Source organism: Crotalus tigris, unplaced genomic scaffold (genome assembly GCF_016545835.1).
Source record: "Crotalus tigris isolate CLP2741 ecotype Arizona unplaced genomic scaffold, ASM1654583v1 scf7180000017814.3102382, whole genome shotgun sequence".
Taxonomy (NCBI): Eukaryota; Metazoa; Chordata; class Lepidosauria; order Squamata; family Viperidae; genus Crotalus; species Crotalus tigris.
In genome coordinates, this window is record NW_024096652.1 from 419,797 (window position 1) to 446,504 (window position 26,708).

Below are 26,708 nucleotides of genomic sequence, written 5' to 3' on the forward strand. Positions count from 1 at the left end.
CCTTTCTCAACCTCAGTAACTTTCAGATGTGTGGACTTCAATTCCCAGAATTCTCCAGCTAGCAGGGCTGGCTAGGGAATTCTGGGAGCTGAAGTCCACACATCTGAAAGTTGCTGAGGTTGAGAAACAGTGCCTTAGACCAGGGCTTTTCAACCTTTTCACCCATTGTACCACTTTTAGGATATGGCAATATCCGAGTACCACCAGTCGCCTAGCAAGGTGTCAAAAACTTGATGACTAAAAAAAAAAGAAAAAAGTGATAAAGTACAGGTAGTCCTCGACTTACAACAATTCGCTTAGTGACTGTTCGAAGTTACAATGGCACTGGAAAAAAGTGCCCCCCAAGGTACAGCCGAGCAAGACACCTGCCCGCCCACCCGGCGGTGCTCTTCTTCCTGTCCAAGGTTTTCGTGTTGTGAGCATTTCTGTTGAGATTGGCAGCGGGGGTGGGGTGGGGGGGTGTTTGGTTTTTATTCCCCCCGTCTGCTGGGTGGTTGCAGCAGGTTTTGGTCACTTCACATGACCCTGGGACACTGTGACCGTCATAAATATGAATCAGTTGCCAAGCATCTGAATGTAAATCACAAGACCCTGGAGATGCTGCAACATTCCAGCTGATTGGCACTTCTTCTGGGCTCAGCAAGAAATGCCAGAATCAGCATTGAGGTCCAGCTAGAGCCTGGCACTGATCCTGGCACTTCCACTGAGCCCTGACAGCCCTGCAACTCCAGCCATCTCTCTCTCAGGCTTGTGCGGTGCTGCCACCAGTTCAGCTCATTCCCCTCCCCCGCTACTTTTCTAGGATGGTCGCGTACCACCTGCCAGATGCCAATGTACCACAGGTGGTACCCATACCACTGGTTGAAAAGCCCTGCCTTAGACACTTCTCAATTGGATTACTGCAATGCTGTACATGGACCTGCATATGAAGGTACTTGGAAGCATCAGCTAATCCCGAATGCATCAGTGCCCGTTTTTGAAGCACAAGGTTTATTTGAGTTACATTACTGTAACCCAGCAGGCTTCTGGGTACAATTCAATGTTCTGGTTACCATTTGATAAACCTATATGGAAGAGGGCCAATACGTTTCTACAGGTCCCAGCAAATCTGATAAAGTGAGCTTGCTTTGGGTCTCATCTCTAAAAGGTGAGATTTAATTTTCAACATTTTTAAATACACTTTTTGTTATTTACAATGATCTATGTAAGATAGGCAACCATATTCATTTATTAAAATAAATTAATTCCCCAATGCATTTATGGCGTGATTGGCCAGAATTACCAGCAAGATTTGATCACACGCTGACTGGATTACACTACATATATTATGGGAACAAAGTTTTATCCCAGGTTATTTCACAGATAATTATTTTTCAGGTAAATCAGAAAAAAATTAGAGGTTCTTGGAGTCATGGTCCCTAATCTAGTTCAATACTCTGATGCAAGGCAGAGTCAGTAATTCATTATTAGCATTTGTCTTCCAACACAACTAAGCACAATACACAGGATAATATAAATGAGAAAAGGAGGTGTGCTATTCTAAATGTGTCAGTTCCAAACATTCATGTTAACTGAGAGTAAAAACAAAAACACTGAACTCATCAGTTTTTCTGGTTTCAGCAAAATTCCATGCTGTGTTTTTGGTCATTATATATGAACTATGCTGCACAATTTTATTTTATGATGACTTAACTAATTATCATGTAATGCTAAGCTTGGCAAGGTGCATTTTATTATACGTTGGCTTTCAGATTTACTACTATTTATAGTAATAATAATTTCATTGGTATCGACAGTCCAGAAATGAACAGCATGCAGCTCAACAATATCTTGAATTCTTGGTTCACTTTGTGATTCCTAATAAACTGTGGTTGAAGCTTTCTGCTTGAATGGATGCATCAGTTTTGAGTTTTTATAATTAAAAATATTGTGCAGACAGATCATTGCCATCATAACCAACTCTGTGGTATATTTTCAAGCAAAACCCAAACCGAAAGAATGATTTTGAGAAGGGAAATGGAAATACTTTAATTATTAACGGCATGAAACATGGTTCTAGAAGCTGACCCATTTCTTTGAACTATTTTCCATTCTGATAGCAAAGAATTGGTGGATGATACATTGATACAGTGTCAGCATGACTGTTACTTAAGGAAATACTTAAAATGAGACTTGCTTGAGTTCTTTGCAATAATAAAATATTTCATATAATAAGTCTTAACGTTTATATATTTTTATTTTCATATTCTTTTCCTTGCTATTAATGCGTTTGAATGTTTTATGATGTATGATGTTTACTGCTTAAATTCTTTTAATATTTTCACAAACCTTGCAATCTAGTCACAAAACTGTACTTAATCCTGTTTTAAATATTAAAACTCAGTAAGGAATTTGGAGTGGAGAAAGTTGCCAAAGTTAAGTCCACAACCGGGGAAAATTACTTTCAGTAAGTAAATTCAGTAGATATGAGTTCAATACGTTTGGAATAGGAAAAGTTGAATGTATGGCCGTGAGAAGATCATTTAATGGCCAATGATGTCACTCTGGGAATTCAATCATCCTTTTTATGATTATATAACATCCTTCAAAGAGGTGAAGAAGTAGGTAGATGACTGAATATAACTTACTCTGGGAGCTATGAACTACATCTCTTGAGAATCTTGATTTATTTTCCTTTCTAACAACGTAGGTTAGGAATACTTGTGGCCCTGGCTTTCCTCAAGTTCATCAGAAGATGAATAAATATAAGGCACAATGTTCTCTGGTAGATGTATTCTTTAAGATGGAGCAAATCCAACAAGGAAGTAATAGTAGACAAAATATATATTTGGCTGAAGAACTTGAAGCACCACTACGTCAAGAATACAACATAATAGAGTAGAGTAGAGTAGAGTATAGAGTAGAGTAGAGTAGAGTAGAGTAGAGTAGAGTAGAGTAGAGTAGAGTAGAGTAGAGTAGAATAGAGTAGAATAGAACCTTGGAGGTCTTCTAGTCCAGCCCCCTGTTCAAGCAGGAGAACCTATACCATCTCAGACAAGTGACTGTCCAATCTCGTCTTAAAAACCTCCAGTGATGGAGCACCCATGATTTCTGAAGCTGTTCCACTTGTTAATTGTCCTAACTATTAGGAACTTTCTCCTTAATTCCAGGTTGCTTCTCTCTTTGATCAGTTTCCAACCATTGTTTCTTATCCTGCCCTCTGGTGCTTAGTTGGCTCACTAGTTAGCTAAACACCTGACCTCATATAATTGTGCCTTATCTTTCCACTTAATGTGCAAGGCTAACGGCAGGGCACTGAAATCCTGTGCAAACAGAAAAGTTTCCTAAAGCAGATGGCAAGCATTCTCTTTATCAGATGGGTAACTGTTTCTGTTTCTTTCCCAAATTATACTTCACATATTAAATTTAAATATTGACTAAGTTCTGGTTTTAAACAAGCATTAAGGGAAAAATACTAGATGCAAAGGACTGATGGAATATCCAGATGGTGAAATATACAAAACAATATTTCTAAACCTGAAAAATGTGTTATTAGTGCACTAACAGAGCAATTGTCAACTGACAGTCTTTGGATACAACAATTTTATCTGGCCCTTGGTGGTACTATCAGATTTTAATCAAAATACTGTATGATAAAAAAAAAATTGGCTAGAAGCATCTCTTTGAAAAAGACATTTCTAATATCAAAAGTAGGGTTATGTTTTTTTAAACATACATTCTTAGCCTAAGATCTTTCCAAAGTTCACTGATATTTATATTCAATTACACTTCAGGCAGCTGTTATTTTTAGTCAGCAAATGTTAAAATCAACATTATGAAGTTTGGAAATGAATTTAAGCCTTATAACCACAATTCTCTGGCAATGGACTCAGTCACTTCAAAACCAATAAGATGGTGATGGAATGGATTACAAAGAACATGAAATGACCAAAAGCATCCTGGCAATTTAATGCATTTTATGTGCAACATTTATGTGCAACATTATGTGAGATTATGTTAACAGAATAGAAATAGAATAACAAGGCCAAACCAGCCTTTCTCTAGTTGATTGGAGGGGAGAAAAAACACTGAAATAATGAGCGCTTTTATTCTGATGCCTTTGTGCATTGGAATTTAAGAGAATGTCAAGAAAATTTAATCCCATTACTCTTAGTAATTCACTTACTAAATAATGTCATATTCTTAATTTAACTTATTTTATTGGAAATTGTTTCTCAAGGAAAACTAACTGCAGGAGACCCTGAATTAACCCTGGTGACTCCTACATAGAGGCTGGCAGAGGAAATTATTGTAGGGAAATCATTACATGGTTGCTTGTGTCAACTTTGCTTAGGTGAGAGTTATATAAAGGTGCCAGAAATATGGGATACTAATTTGAAAACTCCCCTTATTTAATGACTAAATAGTACTTAGGTTATTTGGGATTGTCACATTATGCGCTATTTAAAATAAATTCTAATGTAAGTATATTTACAATTTATATTATTGTATGGGATTTGAAAACTAAAAGGTGATTCAGAGTGCATGGAATGCTCTTGTAGCAACTGTCATAAGCTTTTGAAAGCAGCTACCATATATGCTGGCGTATAAGGCGACCCGGCGTATAAAACGACTCCCGTCTTTGGCGCCGAGTCGCATGCCTAGAACGTCATCTTATACACCGGAAACTACCAGTATTTCCAGCGTATAAGACGACTCAGCGTATAAGACCCCCAACTTTGGCGCCGATTTTAACGCTTGCAGAAGTCGCCTTATATGCCGGCATATACGGTATATCTTTTCCCAGGATCAAGCAACTGTCCTCTATAGTTATAACATGATCTCAGGAAAATAAATGTTTGGTTTAAGTCAGTGTTTCTCAACCCTACCACTTTCAGCTGGCTGGGGAATTCTGGGAGTTGAAGCCCACCCAGCTTAAAATGGCTAAGATTGAGAAAGACTGGTTTAGGTAATTGCAGAGTGTTCCTACATGGATATCCACACATGCTTCAGTGATCTACTTGCCTATCCAAAGTATGCACCAGCTTTAGGTATAGACACAAGCCACATATCTAATCACGAGGGAACATGAAATAGATACAATTCTAAAACTTGCATGGGGCAGAAAGACTTGCTGTATGTCAAAGAAAGTGATTCTTGAACTACTCTGCCAGCAGTCAATTATAAGCTCAAAAAAAAAAAAAAATCTCAAACAAGCCAAGAGCCAGAATACTTTGAACAGAACTGGGACCAAGTTTTTCGTTCAGTTAAAGTGTTCAACATTCTGCCTGCAGCATTTAGTATCACTTGCAAACTCATTTCAAAGAAATGAGGTCATTTGCTCTTTGACTGGGAGAAATAGCAATTTTAGAATTTTACTTCAGTGCCATCATATAGATACAAGGTATTTCACACAGTAGCCGTGGTTCAGAACAAGGCCTGAGGTGTCTTCTACTAGTATTATCAATTTGCTTGCACTTCTAGATGCTACTTATGCAACAATGGTACTTGAAGTAGGGAAGTAGGATACGTGGTGGCATGGGGCAGCTGGCAAGGAAAGAGAAAAATAGAAGACACCAATGGTCAGCATCTCTACCACATTTCCTGGAAGAGGTCACTAGTAAAGGAGCCAAAAATAAAGCTGCCAATACCTTAATGCTTTTAGCAGAGTTATGACTCACTGAACACTGTGGATAATGCTGCATGTCATCTTTGTTAGTATTTTTGCTGCCATTAGGTTTCTTCCAATTTTTGTAATCGTGGATCTGCTTTGATCATTATTGGTGCAACACCATATTCACTGTTACAATTTAAATGCAGTGTTAACATTATAGTGCGTGAATAGAAGATGAATGAGAAACTTGAGGAAGACAAGTGAATGGGCACAAGGGAAGTCAGCTGGAAAGCTCAACAACAGAGCTACTATGAGCTACATAGGTTGCCAAGGAGTAGCAAGAGCATTGATTATTTCTACCCTAGTCATGACTAGGAGGTCTTTTACCTAGCAGTGAAGGCACAATTCCTGGGACACATTAAATGTAAATCCCTAGCCAAAGATGCAGCATGCCTTCCCTGTGAAGTCTGATTGGGTAATCCGATATATGCAGCAAAAGATAGTCCCTCAAATAGTGTGAGTCCCATGCCATGAAAGACGTTAAGGTTAAAACCAGTACCTTGAACTGGACCCGGAAGCAAATTGGCAAACAGTGCAGCTTGTGGAGTAGAGGTGTAACATGTGCTGCCCTAGGAGCGTACATAATTGCCTGTGCTGCTGCATTCACAACCCGCAGAAGCTTCCAGACACTCTTCAAGGGAAGCCCCATATAGAGCGCATTGGAGCAATCCAATCTGGAGGTGACTAGGACAAGAATGACTGTAAATAGGGCCTGCCAATCTAGGAACGGGTGCAACTGGCACGCAAGACGAACTTGTGTGCAAAGGCCCTCCTAGCCATGACTGCCACCTGCTCCTCAAACAGCAATCGTGATTCTAGAAAGACCCTCAGATTGTGCACTGGGTCTGAGCAATCCCATTCAGCTCCAAAGATGGCATAGTCCTCAAGTCTGTGGTCCCCCCAAAATCAAAGCCCCCCCAGTCTTTCCAAGATTCAGGTGAAACCTGTTGTCCCCCATCCAGACCCTCACAGCCTCCAGGGATGGGGACAAGACATTCGTGGCATCACTTAATTTGCCACAGTAGAGATGCATAATTCTAGATACTTTTTTGGCATAATCATATAAAGCAGCAGTCTCCAACCTTTCCAGCTTTTCAAACCACCAACAGCGGCGGCGGGGGGGACAGGGGGAGAGGGGATGGTTGTGTGTGCACAGCAGGCGAGAGCACTTGTGGGCACAACTCCATTTGTGCGAGCAGTAGGTATGTTTGTGGGCTGTGCACCAAGCGTGAGCTCTTGTCTCTCATACAAGTGGAGCTGCACACACAAGTGTGCTCACTCCACCACTTGTGTGGCCACAGCCCGGAGGTTGGGGACCCTTGGTATAAAGAATAAGATGAACTTATTCTTGTTAATCTTTTTCTCCTTCCTTTATTCCAAATTTAGGCAAGAAAATTCTACATTTAGACAAGAAAAACCAAATGCACAGATACAGTATAGGGGGTACCTTGCTCAATAGTAGCAACTGTGAGAGGGATCTCGGAGTCCTAGTGGACAATCACTTAAATATGAGCCAGCCGTGTGCTGCAGCTGCCAAAAAAGCCAACACAGTGCTAGGCTGCATTAACAAAGGGATAGAATCAAGATCACGTGAAGTGTTTGATGTTATTACAAATCTCGCTGCAGAATGGAGGTGGTTCCTAGTAAGGCCGCCTTTTGCAATTGACTAATGGCAAATTTGTCAATGCCAATGGTGTTCAAGTGGTGCTCCAGTTGTTTTGGTACTACCCTTGCTTGCTATTGCCACAGTCTTTCTATTTCTATTTGTAGGTCTTTGTATTTTGTTATCTTCTCCAGTTCTTTCTCATCTATTCTACTGTCTCCAGGCACTGCCGAATAGATGAGAAAGATTATTATTATATTATTATTATTATTATTATTGATTTCTTCATTTTTAAAAATCTTTTTTCTCTAACTTTTTTACATTTTTTTAGGTTTATGTTTTATCTAAAAAATTTCAATATTTTTTTAAAAAAACTTGAATTGCTAAGATAATAGCAGTTATTTTATTAACCAAAACCTGAAGCAGAGAACTTCTTTTAAAATCTCCCTTTTCCAATTGAAGTCAGTGAGAGAAAAATTTCCTCCAGCAGGCCTGGTATAAAACTGCATGTTCACTGAGGGCATGATTATACATGGAAAATATACAGTTAACTGTATTCCTTCCAGGCCTATGCGTATACTTGGATAGCATCCTCTAGCTTTATTGGTTTTACCCTTTTTAGATGGGATATTACTAAAAATAGTCTTTGACTTACGACTATAGTTGAGCATGGAATTATGGTTGTTAAGTCATGTAGATTGTTAAGCGGGTCTCCAAATAACTGTGCCTGATTTTACAATCTTTTTTGCAGTGGTAATTTCAAACTATCACTAAGTGACCGGGATCCTCGTTGTGCAATGGCCTACCCTGAGATTTAAACATTCTGCTAAATCCTATGCCCAAATCACTTCCAAGTTTTAGCACCATGAATTCCAGCCAACATAACTAATGATAGAATGAAACCGATTGAGGTGGTTGTTGTAGACTTGCAGTCACATATATGATTGATATGAAATACTGATCACAAAATATGTAAGTACAAGTATATACTGTACCTTGTTTTACCTGTAAGGAACACACACCTGACAAAAGGCAATCTTCACATCCAGAGTAGGCTCACTGCAGTAATGTAAGAAATGGCGGCTCATAAATATCTGAAATTCAAAGAACAATGGCATAAATGTATTTCATCCAAACTGGATTTATTTATAATGCTGTCTCGATATATTTAATATCTATGATACTGGTTCAATAGTAAAGAAAATACAAATCCAATTCTTCAAGGCCAAACCTTTGTTTTCCTATAGGAAAAATATTTTCAGTTTATGAACACAAGTATCAGTGAAGGAGAATATTTGCAAGAAAACAAAATAACAGCATAGCCGAGTTGGAAGGGACTTTGGAGGTCTTCAAATCCAACTCTTTACTCAAGCAGGAAACCCTATGCCATTTCAGACAAGGTTCTTACAAACCTCCTGTGTTGGAGCACCCATAACTTCTGGAGGCAAGTTGTTCCACTGATTAATTGTTAGGAAATTCCTCCTTAGTTCTAGGTTGCTTCTCTCTTTGATTAGTTTCCATCCATTGCTTCTTGTCCTTCAGGTGCAACCAACAACCAAGTTCACAGCACAAGCATGTTCAGCTAACCAGTTCTGGCAATCTGACTATTCCTAATTTAGCGAGCAAGACTGACAGTATAATTGCCTAGATGGCAATGACCAGGATGCACAGCAAAGGGAGGATTCAGGGCCTCCATAGAGAACAAAAAAGCTACCAAACAATAAAGAGCCAGAGTAGAAATTAAAATTGGCTTGTGGACTTGGAAAGAATTGTTTCGTGTTGGACATCAGAAAATGATAAGATACAGCTTTTTGAAACATGTGGAGCATTTTCCAGAGCTGCCCCTGGATGTTTACTACTGCTTAGCATGATTCTTTCATAAGGAGACTGGCTGAGATATGACTAGCTAGGTAGGAGTATGTGAATAATTTGTAACGCTACTGAGGGAACCCATGTCTCTGTTTGCACGCACAGACGACAATTCTGCCAGAAACCACCCTTCCACGTTATTTGCTCAGCCATATTAGCTAGTACAGTCACAAACCTACAAATCTTACTCTATGCAGCATTAACATGCGTCCCTTAGTTGTTTGAAATATTATTGGTATTTTTTTTGCCCTCATACGTATCAAGCTTACTTATACCTTGTTTATGCAAAAAGTAAAGATAAAAAAGCACAGCAGCACACCCAGTTCCATGCACTAATCCAATAATAATTCAGCGATGTTATTAAATTTCCATGCTTGAATTAAATATAAAAGAAAACAAAGAATATGTGCTTTAAAATAGGCCCGGGTAGATTCTTCTACAAGACAACAAAAATCAACAGATTATACTGCAGCAAAAGGTTCTGAACAAGCAGGAGCAATCGTTCAGGAGTAGAGTACCGATTTGCATGTGGAAGATCCCAGGTTCTACCCATTTGCATTAATATCTAAAATAAAGATGGGTAGATAATAACCATCAAGATATATGATGAAAAAACCCTTGCTACAGGTAGTCCTTGTGGCATCACCATTTGCTCGGCAACCAAAGTTATGAGGGTGCTGAATGAGGAGGACTTACAACTGATCTGCAGCTGTTACAGCATTCGGTATATAAGTAAAGTGCTATTCCCACAGTCATGTGATCATGTAAAGATTTTATATGGCTCACAATTACAACATTGCAGCAAACAGCAGTTATGTGATCATCAATGGGGAAGCCAGCAGGGAAGATTGCAAGTCACTCCCCTAAACGTTGAGACTCTAGAAGACTCTAGAAAGAGTACAGAGAAGAGCAACAAAGATGATTAGGGGGCTGGAGGCTAAAACATATAAAGAACGGTTGCTGGAATTGGGTATGTCTAGTTTAACAAAGAGAAGGATGAGGGGGGACATGATAGCAGTGTTCCAGTATCTCAGGGGCTGCCACAAAGAAGAGGGAGTCAAGCTATTCTTCAAGGCGCCTGAAGGCAGGACAAGAAGCAACGGGTGGAAACTAATCAAGGAGAGAAGCAACCTAAAACTAAGGAGAAACTTCCTGACAGTTATAACAATTAACCAGTGGAACAACCTGCCTCCAGAAGTGGTGAATGCTCCAACACTGGAAGTTTTTAAGAAGAGACTGGACAGCCATTTGTCTGAAATGGTATAGGGTTTCCTGCCTCAGCAGGGGATTGGATTAGATGACCTTCAAGGTCCCTTCCAACTTATTATTATTATTATTATTATTATTATTATTATTATTATTATTAAATCCTTCCTCCTCCGCCATGCTAAGACATACAAGATCTCATACTTCCTAGCACCCATCAGCTGGCCCACCTGTGCTCAGTAGCACCTGTCCACAACCCTGCCAGTCTGCCTGTGGTCCCTGCTTCCACCTCTGCTCAGTACGGGTAGTCCTCGGCTTACAACAGTTCATTTAGTGACCGTTCAAAATTACAGAGGCACTGAAAAAAAGTGACTTATGCCCATTTTTCACATTTACAACCTTGGAATCATCCTCAAAATCATGGGATCAAAATTCAGATGCTTAGCAACTGGTTCATACTTGTGACCATTGCTGTGTCCCAAGGTCACGTGATCACCTTTGGCAACCTTCTGACGCGTAAAGTCATTGGGGAAGCCAGATTTGCTTAACATCCGGATTACTAACTTATCAGCTGCAGTAATTCATTTAACAACTGTGACAAGAAAGTTCGTAAAAAGGGGACAAATCTCACTTAACAAATATCTCGCTTAGCAATAGAGATTTTGGGCTCAATTGTGGTCGAGGACTACCTCTAGCACCCACCTCATAGGTCACATGACCTATGCCAGGGGTAGGCAACCTTGGCTCTTTTATGACTCGTGGACTTCAACTCCCAGAATTCCTGAGCCAGCCATGCTGAGGGGAAAGGGAGAGGTTTCCATGCTGAGCCATGCAGGCTCAGGAATTCTAGGAGTTGAAGTCCACAAGTCATAAAAGAGCCAAGGTTGCCTACCCCTGAGTCCTACGCAAACCATCATTTCAATTGCTTATAAGCTGCATTGAAAAATTATGAGCTGTTCAGCATCTCTTGAGTCTGAGATTCTATTTCACAGTTTTCCTAGTAGACTTTAAAGCGCTCAATTCCTTACGCCACTGAATCAGGAAGTAGGTAGGGAGCAAAATCTCTCGCCGTGAGCTCAGTCTAAAGTGCCTCATGCATTCGATTTTTAATGAATGAGTTACACTCTTATTCCCCCCCAAAAATCAAGTACATGACCTTTCTAACGTCGTATTGTGATAGCTCAGCTTGCTGTCTCATAGCTCAGTGACTCACTACAGAAGCTTTCTGTTCCTCAGATGGTTTGATTTGGCTTCGCCCCCGCCTCTTCCTCCCTTGTTTTAAAAAGCTTTCAATATTAATCAAAATTGCAATGATTTCTAGAATCCCAGAAGATAATGATGTCCCCTCAGCATCTAAGTCCCATTAAGCAAGCAATGCTGCCGGAGCATTGCTGTAATATCAAAGGATGCTTTTTCCCATGACACCTTTCAAACACCCTGGATTTGAAGCAGAGTAGGTGAGGGAAGAAGGTACGTCCGTTGCTCATTGAGTTTTCTTCTGCATCAATACATTTGATGTGCACTGATTGTAACTTTCCTGCAGTTTCCTTTCCTGCTCAGCCAGAAAATATCTCCGTGCATACATTATTTCTGATAATGCCTTTTAATATTTCTATTTATATGCAGGGATAAGAATACATTTTATTCCGATTACTTTTGATAACTGGAGAAAATGTTCTATAGGTAGTCCTCAATTTACAACAGTTCACATAGTGACTGATTGTAGTTACAACACTGAAAAAAGTGATTTATGACTGTTTTTCACACTTACGACCCTTGTAGCATCCCCATGGTCATGTGAGCAAAATTCAGATACTTGGCGACTGGTTCGTATTTATGACTGTTGCAGAATCACGTAATCCCCTTTTGTGACCTTCTGGCAAGCAAAGTCAATGGGGTAGCCAGATTTACTTAACAACCGTGTTTCCGACTTTAACAATTGCAGGGATTCACTTAAGAACTGTGGCAAGAACGGTCGTAAAATGGGGCAAAACTCACTTAACATCTGTCTCGCTTAGCAACAAAGACTTAGGGCTTAATTATGGTTGTAAGTCAAGGACTACCTGTAAGTTCTTCTTCAATGGAATGAGGGCAAATGGTTTTTAACCACTGGGAAAGTCCAAGTTAAAGAAACAGATTCACCCACCTAGTAGGGATAGTCTGCCTATGAATACTTATGCAATTAAAAGATCTGGACAGAAATTGCTTTTTAAAACTCTCCACCAATTTTTCTGAAATTTTCTTTTCTCCTAATTTCTCAAGGGCAGAACTCTTCCTTAGCAACAACAGTGGCAATGCTATGAAATACATTTCAAGGGACATTTCCCCTTGAGATTTAATTGAATCATGGGAAGGTAGTAGATTATAGAGTGATGGAGAGATTAGCATATCATAAAAGGTTGAACCTTCCTAGAAATGATTTTGCCTGTCTTACAACTAAGTGTAAGCAAAGCAACATGACATCTATGAAAAATTCACCAAAATTTTCTTCTGTGTTGAATGAATTTCTAAATCAAGTTCTCTCAACATAAAATGAATGCAGAATTTCTCTTTCCAAAATTAGTAATTGATCACCTTTGCAGATTAGTTTTAAAAAAAACTAATAAGTAATAATTTTTGTGTGTGTTACTTGGCACCTTTGTGGAGACCAACTGGATTTTTCCCCTCTGTTTTAAGAATTGAAATTACTACCCTTTGGAAAGTAACTGTTACAGAGCCTTAAGTATGACATCCATTGTGAAAGACATATCTTTATGTACTTGCGTTCATTGGAAATGGAATTATGCAGAAATGCTTTCTGAAGAACTCATTCCTTACCCAATGTCAAATTAGCATTTCAGGAATCAGAAAAAGGTGGAATAGAAATCCATCAAATAAATGAATCAACAAACTCTTACAGCCCAAGAAAACAATGTAAAGTTATCCCATGTGTCTGGTAAATAAATACTGATAAATGAATAAGGGTGTAGCATCTGAAACAACAAATCCAAACATGGATTACTCAGTATTAATCAGTATTATAGCAACTGTAAATAAGGGATTCTTATATATTTCACTGAGGAGTATCACAGACCACAAAACCATATGCACAGTTACACTGTTTTAATAGAATGACAAAAATCTCAAAATTGGCACGTGGGTCTTTTTTCTCACATATTGTGTCACCTTTAAATAATTATCTGTTTATATTGTATTGCTTTTGTGGGGAGAGGTATACTGAAGACAACATGTTGACCTTGTCTGACCTCAGAAGCTAAGCAGATTTGGTCACGGTAACCACTTGGTTAGCTGGGGCACAATGACTCAGCAGTTAAAGATGCTGAGCTTGACAGCTGGGTTCAAGACCCAAGTGCCGCGGGATGGGATGAGCTCCTATTACTTGCTCCTGCCCACCTAGCAATTCGAAAGCATGCAAATGCGAGTAGATAAATAGGTACCACTTCAGTGGGAAGGTAACAGAGTTCTGTGTTCCTTGGTGTGTAGTCATGATGAGCCAGCAGTGTGCTGCAGCTGCCAAAAAAGCCAACATAGTGCTAGGCTGCATTAACAGAGGGATAGAATCAAGATCACGTGAACTATTAATACCACTTTACAAGGCCTTGGTAAGGCCACACTTGGAATACTGCATCCAGTTTTGGTCATCACGATGTAAAAAAGATGTTGAGACTCTAGAAAGAGTACAGAGAAGAGCAACAAAGATGATTAGGGGACTGGAGGCTAAAACATATAAGGAATGGTTGCTGGAATGGGGTATGTCTAGTTTAATGAAGAGAAGGACAAAGGGTGACATGATAGCAGTGTTCCAGTATCTCAGGGGCTGCCACAAAGAAGAGGGAGTCAAGCTATTCTTCAAGGCGCCTGAAGGCAGGACAAGAAGCAACGGATGGAAACTAGTCAAGGAGAGAAGCAACCTAGAACTAAGGAGAAACTTCCTGACAGTTAGAACAATTAACCAGTGGAACAACCTGCCTCCAGAAGGGGTGAATGCTCCAACACTGGAAGTTTTTAAGAAGAGACTGGACAGTCATTTGTCTGAAATGGTATATAGTTTCCTGCCTGAGCAGGGAGTTGGACTAGATAACCTCCAAGGTCCCTTCCAACTTTATTATTATTATTATTATTATTATTATTATTATTATTATTGATCATTGCAGTCAGCCAGATGTTCAGACTGGATTTGGCATTTTGTCTACCTATCGAGTCCTTACCCAGGACCTGGGATAGGCAGATGTGGATGTTTGATGGTATTACAGGTATCGTCGCAGTTCCTAGTAAGGCTGCCTTTTGCAACTGACTAATAGCGAATTTGTCAATGCCAATGGTGTTCAAGTGGTGCTCCAGTTGTTTTGGGATTGCATCCAAGGCGCCTATGACTATTGGTACTACTCTTGCTTGCTTTTGCCACAGTCTTTCTATTTCTATTTGTAGTTCTTTGCATTTTGTTATCTTCTCCAGTTCTTTCTCGTCTATTCTGCTGTCTCCAGGCACTGCCACGTCCACTATCCAGACTTTTTTGTCTTTCTTATCGACAATTGTTAAGTCTGGAGTGTTATGTTGCAGGTGCTTGTCTGTTATTGTTGTTGTTGTTGTTGTTACTAGACACCACATTATGCCTTTGGACAACGCTGGCTCCCTCCACTAAGAAATGGAAATGAGAACCACCCCCTAAGAAATGACTGGATAGGAGAAACCTTAGCACACATTTTTCAGTAGGCTGCAGGTGATTATTGGGATGAGTGGGCAAAGTAAAACTGAATACAAGGTAATAATTTTTATCCAAAAGATGCTTTTTCACGGGGCAACTGGACTTTCTTGTTTTTCTTTGAAGACGTTTCGCTTCTCATCCAAGAAGCTTCTTCAGCTCTGACTGGACGGTGAGGAATGAGAGGATTTATATTCCTTGCAGACAGCTGGTCACTTGCCTTCTTTTAGTTAGAGAATTGTTAAAACTACCTGGAGGCTTATCTGTGTCTTCAGGGTCACCTGAGTAGTGCAAATGGGGGTGGAGCCTTCTTGGAATTGTTGAACGGACTGTGTTGTAGACTGGAGAAAGATGATGTAGTATCCCCTCCCCCCTCTGTTGAGAGAGGGCTGTTCAGTTTTGACATAGAAGGCCTCTTTGATCCCTCTTTCAAACCAATGGTCCTCTATGTCCAAAATATGGCTTCCCCATTATAAATCCTTATGGGAATCTGGCAAGGAGTATTGAAAACCAATCTTCCTTCCTTCCTTCCTTCCTTCCTTCCTTCCTTCCTTCCTTGATGATATGTAGCTGTTGATGGGTGGGAGAGGAGCAAGGAATGGTGAGACTGGCTGGGAAATTGTCATGGAATGTTGAAAAGGAAGATCACATGACTGAAGCAGCAACAATATTCCCAAATTTCATTCCCTTGGGAGTCACAGATCCCGAATTTTGGACACATACTGTATGTTAGCCCATTTGAAATACCTTGGTTCATATATTGTTGCCCTATAATACACCATTTCGCCCAGGTAAAGGTCATGACCATGAGGATTTTAGTAGTATATAGATATATATGAAACATTTGCTCCATTTTGAAATAATGTTTCCTTGAAGTAGCTTATCAAAAAAGTAAGAAAATCGATAAGACCCTGCCATCTCAGTTACAATTTAAGAGATAACAGCATAAATGGAAAATGGATTCTTTGAAGTCAAATCGAGAACCAATGTAGAGGATTAGATACGGATGAAACATCTGAGGAACTTCAAGGTTCTTTGATAAAGCCAGAATGCATTCGTCCTTAATCAAAACTTTGATCACAAAAAAAGGGATTCATCTCATGAGAACGTGAACTTTCTGACACAGTGACATTTAAGGTGAGCTACGCATTAATACAGCTTTCACTCAGCTGGTATGATCCTACTGTGTTGTAGTATGATCTTCATCAGCCCAGCCAGCATATACAGGTAGTCCTCGACTTACGACCACAATTGAACCCAAAATTTCTGTTGCTAAATGAAACATTTTTTTCATTTTTTTCTTTTCTTGCCATAGTTGTTGAGTAAATCACTGTCGTTGTTAAGTCACTAACACAGTTGTTAAGTGAATCTGGCTTCCCCATTGAATTTGCTTCCCGGAGGATCACAAAAGATCACATGACCCTGGGATATAGCAGCTGTCATAAATATGAGTCAATTGCCAAGCATCTGAATTTTGGTCATGTGACCATGGGAATGCTGCAACAGTTGTAAGTATGAAGAATGGCCATAAGTCACTTTTTCCAGTGCCATTGTAACTTTGAATGGCCACTAAATGAACTGTTGTAAGTCAAGGAATACCATTTCTGCTGCATCAGGGATGATGGGAGATATACCTGTGTACCTGTGAAAGATACAGATCTGGTGAAGGATGCATTAATATGCAATAGCCAAAATGTTAATAGTTAGTGATAAAAACACAAATCAAATTCATTCCAAACATGTTAACTTTGATGTAAGTTCACCAGGATTCTCTAATCATGTATACATTTATTTCTTATATTTGGAAGAATCCCTGACTCCCAAATGATTTTGAGCAGCTTACAGATGCTAAAAAGAAGAAAAGAATTAAAAAGAAAAGAATATGTGGACCTAGATAAAACACATCTGTGGGGCTCTACAAATGACTGAAGCCCAGACCATTATTGAAAATAAGGACCGTCTGATAAATAGAATGTTCCTGTTGAATAAATATTACAGAAGAGGCTATAAGAAGATACAGATTTAAAATTTTGCTGATAGCGGATATTCACACAGGAGGGTCAATATTTTTAATACACACCAACTATGAATTAATGGGACTGGACTGTCATAATATTTTCCCACTAAGCACACCAATCATAAGTGAGATTGTCGTTCACGTTTGAAGATGTTTCACTTCTCATCCAAGAAGCTTCTGAGAACTGAAGAAGCTTCTTGGATGAGAAGCGAAACATCTTCAAAGAAAAACAAAGTCCAGTTGCCTTTTGAAAAAGCACCATTGGGACGTTCTATTAAAGTCATTCCTTCGCTGATTCAACCAACGTCCACATATTATCTTCTGCCCATCTAAACAAGAAATACATTCATGGTTCAAATGCAGCAGCATATATTAAGGGAGCAAAATACTGAACTTTTCCTTATATTTATGCCCATCCTCACCTTTCCCCACTCTAATGAGAAGGAATGACACATTATTAAAGGAAAATGTTTATTTCTTCCAAGAAACTCTCCTATGACATCAGATGTACTGCAGTCCCAAAAGGCATAGATTTCTCATCAGCTTCTGGGGCATCTGTTTTGTTTGCCTGCTGTAAAAATGCTTTGTGATTAAAAAGGTAAGAGTTGCAGCTAGGAGATAGATCCCCTTGCAGACGCATCACAGAGGGGAAAAAATAAATTAAAATTCTGTTCCTCAGATAAATGTCAGCAGTATAAGATACCTGGAGCTATGTAATGAACCATATTAAGAAATGTCCACAATGCATTTCCAAGTCAACTATAACTTTTCACAGTTTATGTAACTTCAGCTTCATTTGCCTCCAAAATATAAGAGACATTCCTTTGGGTTTATACAGGCAGTCCTCAACTTAAACCAATTCAGAGTTACTGACTTTGAAGCACTGCACAACTTTGACTTCTCTCAAAGGTTATGTCATGCCTCTGTTGGAGCCTGAATCTGTGGAGGAAAATGAGCTGGAACGGGACCCTATGGAGGTCGAGGGAGAGGTGGCTATGGTTTCAGAGGAACGTGGGGAAGAGCAAGCCAAGACAGGCCATGGCCCTTCAGGAGTGGGACAGGAGAAACAGGAGAGACAGAGTTCAGGCAATGAGCAAGGGCCATCCCCGCCTGATCCTAGAGCACAGAGAGTGGAGAGAAGGAGGGAACAACAGAAGGAGAGCATCCCGCCCCTCTCCACAAGGCACACCTGGAGACTGAGATTTAAGAAGACACTGTGGGGAAAGGCATTTGTCAGGAACAAACACTGATTCCTTGGAGTTTTGTGTATGTTGTTGCTGATCTCTTGTTCTGTGATTTCTGCTTGGATACCCAGAAACTCTGACCACTGGACTGGCTGACAACGTTGCTTGGATGTTTAAAGATCTCGGACTGTATTTTGGCTTCCCTTTTGAAACTGCTCAAGCAAGCATGTATTCACACAGACTCGGTAGATTTATGATGCATGTGTCATTTCCTTGTTATCTCCATGGCCTTGAGTAAATTCCTCTCCTAATCAGACTGTATGTGAAACTACTTGCAACCAGAGGCGGCTGAAGGTGTGTGTGTGTTCCTGTGTTTGGAAGCTTGCCAGAAAGGTGGGAGCATTTGGGGAAAATTTGGAGCAATTAAAGGGCAGTTTGAATTGCCAGATGACTACATTGCCCTGGGTCATCATAGGTTATTGGGAAGCAGAAAGAAGAACTAGATTATGAATCTTCAATTTACAAAACTAAAGTCTACTCCAAATGTTATTACAGTCTTAGATTAGATTACAAACAAAACATTGGTTGTTAAAATAAAGATAACAATAAGGACCATGCAATAATAGCATGCCGTATAAATTTGTGCATGCAAACTCTTGATTCGGATGTCTTATTCAGGCCACTCCTTTGGGAATTACAAAAATGTTATCAATTCAAGGTACTGTACCATTAAAAAAGGCTCCTGGAAATGTTATCCTGCAGACTTTGCCATCTAAAAGAAATTGGATATAAAATGTATCTCAGTGACCTAGAATTTTTTTTTTAATTTTAGGTTGGGTTAATCTTAACTGGAAATCTAGAAAATGAAGGATAGTGGAGTATGATAAATTGATTTAATTTCACCTGAATTGTATGGGTAAATCAATGGAAAGTTGCAGTATTTTGAAATTTGCTTTCTGAGAGCATTGAAAGTAGAACACACTGAAGCAAATTGCAGAGAATATCCATCAGTATTTCGGATGAATGAATGACTGGTAAATTGCTGGTCCAATTCTTTCAAATCACTCCCTCCGCCCTCTGGAAAAGCATCCCCTCAGAGATATAAAATGAATGTATAAATAATTTAAGATAATGAAAACATTTGGATGTTTGACTTAGATCATTCTAGAATTCTATATCTCTGATCATCTCTTTGACAGTTTCCTAGTCTTTTCTGATCACAGATGATAAATATGCATCAATATGATAAATCTTCAGAGTCAATTAAACCTACAATACAATGGAAACTAATTGAATAGAAGAATAAGTACAATTGGTGGGAGTCAGGAAAAGATAACATAAAGGAAGTAAGATAAACATATAGGCAAAAATAGCTGGGTCTGAGAAAGGAAGAAGAGAAGCTATAACAAATATATAGCTGTAAAAGGAAATGGCTAGCCAGGAAAGACAGATTGAATTGGAGAATAGGAAAATAAGCTGAATAAGATAAGAGGAAAGGCACACCAAACTGAAAAGCAGGAAAAGAACCTATTGTTTTAAAATGGGGACATAAATATTTACAGAGTTTAAAATAACCATTTAAATGTCTATTTTTTTCTTATTATTATTGTATATGTGAATATGATTTAATATGTTATCAGGAAATGTGTACAAGCGGACGGAAAGAGTGTAACCTCATAGTACCTCAGCCAGTGGGGAAAGAGGAGGGATGTAGCGGCCGGTGATAGGGATGAATAAAAGAAGGAAATATTTTGGGTTAAAACTTTGGAGAGAACCAAGCTTTGATAGCTTCTCTCCCCGCTTATTGCAATAAATGAAACAAAAGGTCTTCACTGTGTCTTGGCTGGTTATTGGTCAGGCGAGCTTGCCTCTGGTCACGAAGGAAAGTTGTCAGGAGCACATAACACCAGGGATGATGGATACCTTGGTGAAAATGTGCCACAACTGCTTCAGACAGGAAGGCAGTGCAGAGAGTGGTGAGGATGGCAGAAAATATTATTCCCAGTTCCCATCCAGGACATAGCACAGAAGCATTGCTTGAGCAGGGTCTGTAAGATTGTCTGGGATGCTAGACATCCTTTTCACAACCTTGTTTTCCTTGTTATCTTCTGGGAGGAGGGGGCTTTGTGGTATCCGATTCAGTCACAGTATTAATCTTGTGAGCTCTAAAGCTTCCTCTTTCTGCTATGTATTCAGATGGTCAGTGATTAATATTTATATGTATTTATATATAAGGATGAAGGTTTGTACATATGTTGTATATAGCATGTTTATATGTGTGTTATGTATGTGTACACGTTTGAGAGCAAGCAACTAAATTTCATTTTTGATGGGTGCCAATGTGCCCACAGTAAAAAAAAATGACAATAAAGGTTATCTTATCTAGAAGTTACTAATGGTCTTTTGCCCAGTGGAAAATTCTTAGATGATATTAATTGAAGCAAGTTGTTAGGGGCCAAGTTAAGCATTAAGCAAGCTATAAACCAGTGGTTCTCAACCTTTTTAATGCCGCGACCCCCCAACCGGTCGTAAGTCGAGGAGTACTCAACTGGTGAAGCACCATTTGCAGAATGGGACTTTTGGTGGGCTCAGCAGGGCAGAGACAGCCTGGACAATTCCTATTGGCTTTTGAAAGCCAATAGAATTAGACTCTCTTCAAGTGAGTCTATTCTATTGGCTTTCAAAAGCCAATAGAACAGCGGTTCTCAACCTGTGGGTCGCGACCCCATTTGGGGTCGAACGACCATTTCACGGGGGTCGCCAAACAACACGATCCGCCATTTTTTTCATCAGCCGGCGCAGGGGGCGGCGCCGCGCCTGCGCGCCACGCAGGGGGCGGCACATGGGGGCGGCGCCGCGTATGTGCGCCGCGCATGCGTGCCGTGCAGGGGGCGGCGCCACGTATGCATGCCATGCAGGGGGCGGCGCCGCGCATGCACGCCGCCTGCTCATGACCGGGGTCGCCGTATAAAAAGGTTGAGAACCACTGCAATAGAATAAAAGGGAGTAGCACAGCTAAGGAAAATGGGAAAAAATGGCGGACTGCGTTTTTGGGCGACCCCCGTGAAATGGTCGTTCGACCCCAAATGGGGTCCCGACCTACAGGTTGAGAACCACTGCTATAAACTAAAGTCAGAATTAGTCCTACGCTATGTAACTTGTACAGATCGATAGGCTGGTAGTAAACAGAAAAGAAACCAAATAGATAGTCTTTTATATTAACAAAATGGATAATAATTTAAGATAATTTATACACATCTCAATCAAAACCAAATTGAGGATAGATAGATCATTCTTTAAATGGATAAAATTAGTATCTGCTCAGATACTGGAATGATGTTTTCCAGTGCATTTCTTGATATTAATAATACTGCTTATACCTTAAAAATATATCAAGAGATATGTCAAAGAATATGAATTAAGGACAGAAGACAATCCCTCAAATAATTACTAGCTTCCTACCATTAAATTAAGATGACTAGCTCAGGGATCTTCAAACTTGGCCCTTTTATGACTTGTGGACTTCAACTTCCAGAATTCCTCAGCCAGCATGCCTGGCCGAGGAATTCTGGGAGTTGAAATCCACAAGTCATAAAAGGGCCAAGTTTGAAGATCCCCTGGACTAGCTGAAACTGCATTGTAGGTTGCTTGGCTGCTGAGTCTGATCCTGAATTAATATATCTGTTCCTGACACCTGCCCTGTGTTCCTGTTCAACAACCAGAACTGTCATTCCATTGTCAACACACAATATCCAACAGACGAAGTTGTCTCTGCTTGATACATTGGAATTCCACTTCTATTTAGACATGTATCTTCCCAGAATCCCATTATAATTTGAGAATGATTATTCTGGGACTAGAATCTAAGGAAGTCCTTAGATAGCACTAACTTATTCTCAGAAAACAAAAATTCAAAAAGGTGAAAAAGAGGATAACTACAGACCAGTCACTATGGGCCATTATATGAAATAGCCTGTGATTACTTGAAACAGAATCTATTGCTTAGCAGGAACCAACACAGATTTACCATGAACAAATCATGCCAAATCAAGTCATAAAGTAACTGGTTGAGGTGAGCTTGATGAACTTGAGCAGTGAGCTGGAATGAATAGAATTTAACATGAAAAACAATATCATTTATTTATTTATTTATGAGACTTATATACCGCTTTAAGTGCAAGCACTCTCTAAGCGGTGTACACCAGTAAGCAATGTATATATATATTTACATTGCCCCCAACAATCTGGGTCCTCATTTTACCTACCCCATAAGGATGGAAGGCTGAGTCAACCTTGAGCCGGTGAGATTTGAACCGCTGACCTGCTGAACATAGTCAGCTAAAGTGGCCTGCAATACTGCACTGTAACTGCTGCGCCACCTCGGCTCATCGTGGTTTACATCTGGGTTGGAAAAGATAGCTGCATCAGTAATGTCAAGATCAAGAGATGGTATTAGTCCTCTCTATTCTTCATTGGTCAAAATCCACATAGAATATTATATCTAGTTATTGCACAACCTTGAGTAAGGACATTGAAAACCTGGAATGTGCGTGGGGGAGGTCTTCTAAGAAATTGGGTGGGCAGGAAGGGAGGTTAGGTAGCTTGCAGAAGAGTGGACCATTATGTGACCCAGAAGTTATCTCCAAGTATCAGAAGGGCTGTCCTGTAGACAATGAGATACAATTTTTCACTGATGTTCCCAAAGACAGAAGAAGATGTAATGAATTTAAAGCACTGCCTAGAATCCCACTCTGAGGGAAATGGGCAGCTTAAAAATAGGAATAATAAATAAAATAAAAAAGCAAACAGATTTTGGTTGAACACCAAGAAAAAAAATGCACTATTAATGGAAACTGTTTCAGAAGATGGTGAATGATTCTTTGCTTTAGATATTTAAATAGAGGCTTGGTGACCATCTCTCAGAGTCATACATTAGCAGACTCCTACACTGGATAAGATGTTTGGACCAGATGATTTTTTAAAGGTCCTTTTTAAATATCCTACGATATTTAAAGAAACAAAAACTTTCAATATATTCAGTAGGAAGTAAAGGCTTCAAGAGCTTTCATTAATCATAGATAAATTATCACAATCCACGAAACTTACCCTTAGCAATAATTAATTTGAATCCCACTTCTCTAACTGAATACATTTTAATCCAGTCCATAGTCTATAAATTATATATTGGATTCAATCCTATTCAAGTGCTTTTCACTCCTTCTTAAATTGGCATATTTCAGTACAGAAACGTACTTCTTCATTTCTAATAAGAAATATTTTAGAAAAATTAATTTTATAGAACAGGCCAGAATTAGCTCATGTAAACCCTCTTTCTCTCTCTTACATTGTCTGACTTTTTTAGTAATTCAAAACACATAGGATAATGGGAATGCTAATGCATTGCATCAAGTCAGAAATCCAGGATACCCTATCCAAAACTTCAAGCAAACCAATCTATAGATGGAATCTGGGACCTTTGGCATGCTACTACTAGTGACTATTGCAGCTTGCATATCAGAATAATATCAAATGCAGTTTTAATTGACTGTGGATTATACTGCTCAATGGTGAGCACAGCTGAGTTGCCAGGTTTCCCTTAATTTTCTGCTCCTCTTTGGAACATTTTCTAAGCTGCCATAAGTTAGAGAAAGTAGCAGTAACATAAAAATCAGTCATCAGAATACTTTACTCAGCCATTGCAAAAATTCCAGATCATGTTAAAATATCAGAAAAGACATTACACAGGAATAAGAGAGATGATTAAAGGAACGGGAAGGAAAAACATATGGAGGAAATGGGATGCATTCAACATGGAGCAATAAATGAATGCAAAGATATCATAATAGGGTAAGGTAAAGTATTTGTCTATTGTCTACAAGTAAGAGAACTATCTATAAATAATAGAAATAGTACAGGTAGTCCTCAACTTACAATCACTCATTCAGTGACCACTCAAAATGCACTGAAATAAGTAACTTATGACCGTTTTTCATACATTGCAGCATCCTCATGATCACGTGATCAGAATTTGGACACTTGGCAACTGACATGTAATTATTATGGTCGCAGAGCCCCGGGGTCACGTGATCACATTTTGCCACCTTCTAACAAGCAAAGTCAAAGGGGAAACCACTTAACAACCATGTTACTACCATAATTACTGCAGTGCAGTGATTCAAATAACAACGGTGGCAAGAAAGGTCATAAAATGGGGCAAAACTCACTTAACAACTGTTTTGCTCAGCAATGGAAATTTGGGGATCAATCTTGATCATATGTCGGGGACTGCCTGTAATGAGTTAAACTCCAAAGATACAGGAACAATGGAAAGGAAATGTGAAGTCTTGTATCTTAAAACTTCAAGGCAACATTAAACAAGCAGATGTATTTTATTAATCCAGATTAATGTCTTGCTAATGTCCTTTTTTTTGTTGTTGGTAAGGCAATCCAAAAGTACGTATAGTCAAGGCCATGGTTTTCCCAGTTGCAATGTATGGCTGTGAAAGTTGGACCATAAGAAAAGCTGAGTGCCAAAGAATTGAGGCCTTTGAACTATGGTGCTGGAGAAGACTCCTGCGAGTCCTCTGGACTGCAAGGTGATCAAACCGGTCAGTTCTAGAGGAGATCAACCCTGACTGCTCTTTAGAAAGCCAGATCCTGAAGTTGAAACTCAAGTACTTTGGCCGCCTAATGAGAAGGAAGAACTCACTGGAGAAGAGCCTAATGCTGGGAAAGATTGAGGTCAATAGAAGAAAGGGACGACAGAGAATGAGGTGGCTGGATGGAGTCACTGAAGCAGTAGGCGTGAGCTTAAATGGACTCCAGAAGATGGTAGAGGACAGGAAGGCCTGGAGGAACGTTGTCCATGGGGTCGCGATGGGTCGGACATGACTTCACAACTAACAACAACGGCAATTCAATATACTAGCACTCCCCTCAAGCCTTTATAGATGCACTATGCTTCTTTAGGAACATTACCCCAAACCTTGGCTCAAAGTCCCTGTTTTTGTTTTTATTTTGTTATGGAAAGCAGCCCAACTGGAATACGTTGATGGAACTGCCAAGAAAAAGAAGGGCTGATTACTGTTGCCTGTGTACCTTCTTGGATAAGTGAACTAAGACGAGGCAGAGTCATCCTTCCACTAATGGAATTGATGCAAGCATCCCCAGGAGATAGTAGAATTCTGCATTGTATATTTAATCATGAGTCACCATCCTGCCAGTAAATGCAAAAGAAGAAACTTTAGATTAGCCAGTATAAAGCTCTGACAGGAAATACCTTGATCAATTTCAAGCATCATTTAAATTTATGATGATTCAGAACAACTCTCTTTTATTTCTAGCAGTTGGGTTCTAAATAACTGGTAATCAAGCAGTCCAGGGACTAACCTATAGCTTTCTTTGGTAAAATATTGCATTTTTGAAGGCATTGTCTAGAAAGGTACGAAGTGTTTCAGTCCAGAGAATAAATGACTTTGTAACTTGCTATTCCTTGTTGCGGGCTGCTTATATATGGTCTTGCCCAGGATCACCGTACATCAGTCTGACTCAGGATTAACCCAGGGAGCATTCATTATCTGTATAATCTTAGCAAACACTGTCTCCACATTTGTTAGGGATGGTGCCAACAGATGGAGAAGTGATGTGCTGAGTTACAGTGAAGAGGCAATTTCCTAAGAAGGGGAAAGAAGGCAAGACAAGAGGCAACAGAGCCCAGAGTTGCACAGGAGACAGAGGAAGTTAGGAGAGCCATTCTCTAGAATCTACCAAGATATATTAGTTGGGCTTTTTTTTAAAAAAAAAAAATCCCATAAAGATGGCACGATTTTAGCTTCTTTGCACCTCAACTATTCAGTGACATGTAAACCAAAAATCTAGAAATAATGATGTGGATGATTCCACCACCTTCTCAAATCTGAAACCAAAATATACATATGCAGAATAATACATTAAAGAAATTGAGCCTCTCAAGTGCCAGGAAAAATCAGGAGATCCAGACAGTTCAAATGGGTAAAAAGATTTATTGTACGCTTCAGGTCTCTACAAGAATCTGAACTACTAATGGCCAAGGGAAATTAGTGGAAGATAAGAGTCAGCAGAATTCAAGGTGGGCTGGACTTAGATATCTTGTGGGCACAAAGGGATTCATGACTAATGATACGTTTGACCCCTCCCTTGGGCTCAGCCTGGTCATCTCCTACAGGGTCCTGGCATATCCCAAAATAAATAGATTGCATAGACGATGTTTTGCAAGCTTCAGATTGTATCATGTTCATGTGATTGGCAAACCTCTTTTTCAATATTCTTCCTCTCTTCCAAGATTATCTGTATATATAAAAGATGTTGGAACTAAATTTCCATTATCTTCTAAATAAGGATAGGCAACATGTTTTCCATAAACTGCATGCAGATCCACAGACCTATTTTCTGCCTCCCAGAGGTCCCATCATGAGACCAAATATTTGTGCCAAATC

At 39.5% G+C, this 26,708-nt stretch overlaps 1 protein-coding gene across 7 annotated transcripts in view; it reads right to left on the reverse strand.

Moving 5' to 3' along the window:
* LOC120307740 (mitogen-activated protein kinase 10) overlaps positions 1 to 26,708 on the reverse strand; it is a 212,232-nt gene that overhangs the window by 98,394 nt on the left and 87,130 nt on the right. For 5 of the 7 annotated variants that reach the window (XM_039342825.1, XM_039342824.1, XM_039342827.1 and 2 more), the window contains exon 3: positions 8,279 to 8,350. In XM_039342825.1, the coding sequence (XP_039198759.1) occupies positions 8,279 to 8,344 (66 nt within the window). In that variant the 5' untranslated portion in view covers positions 8,345 to 8,350. Of the gene's footprint in view, positions 1 to 8,251; positions 8,351 to 26,708 lie in introns of all 7 variants that reach the window. The other 2 variants (XM_039342829.1, XM_039342828.1) reach the window with 2 other exon arrangements.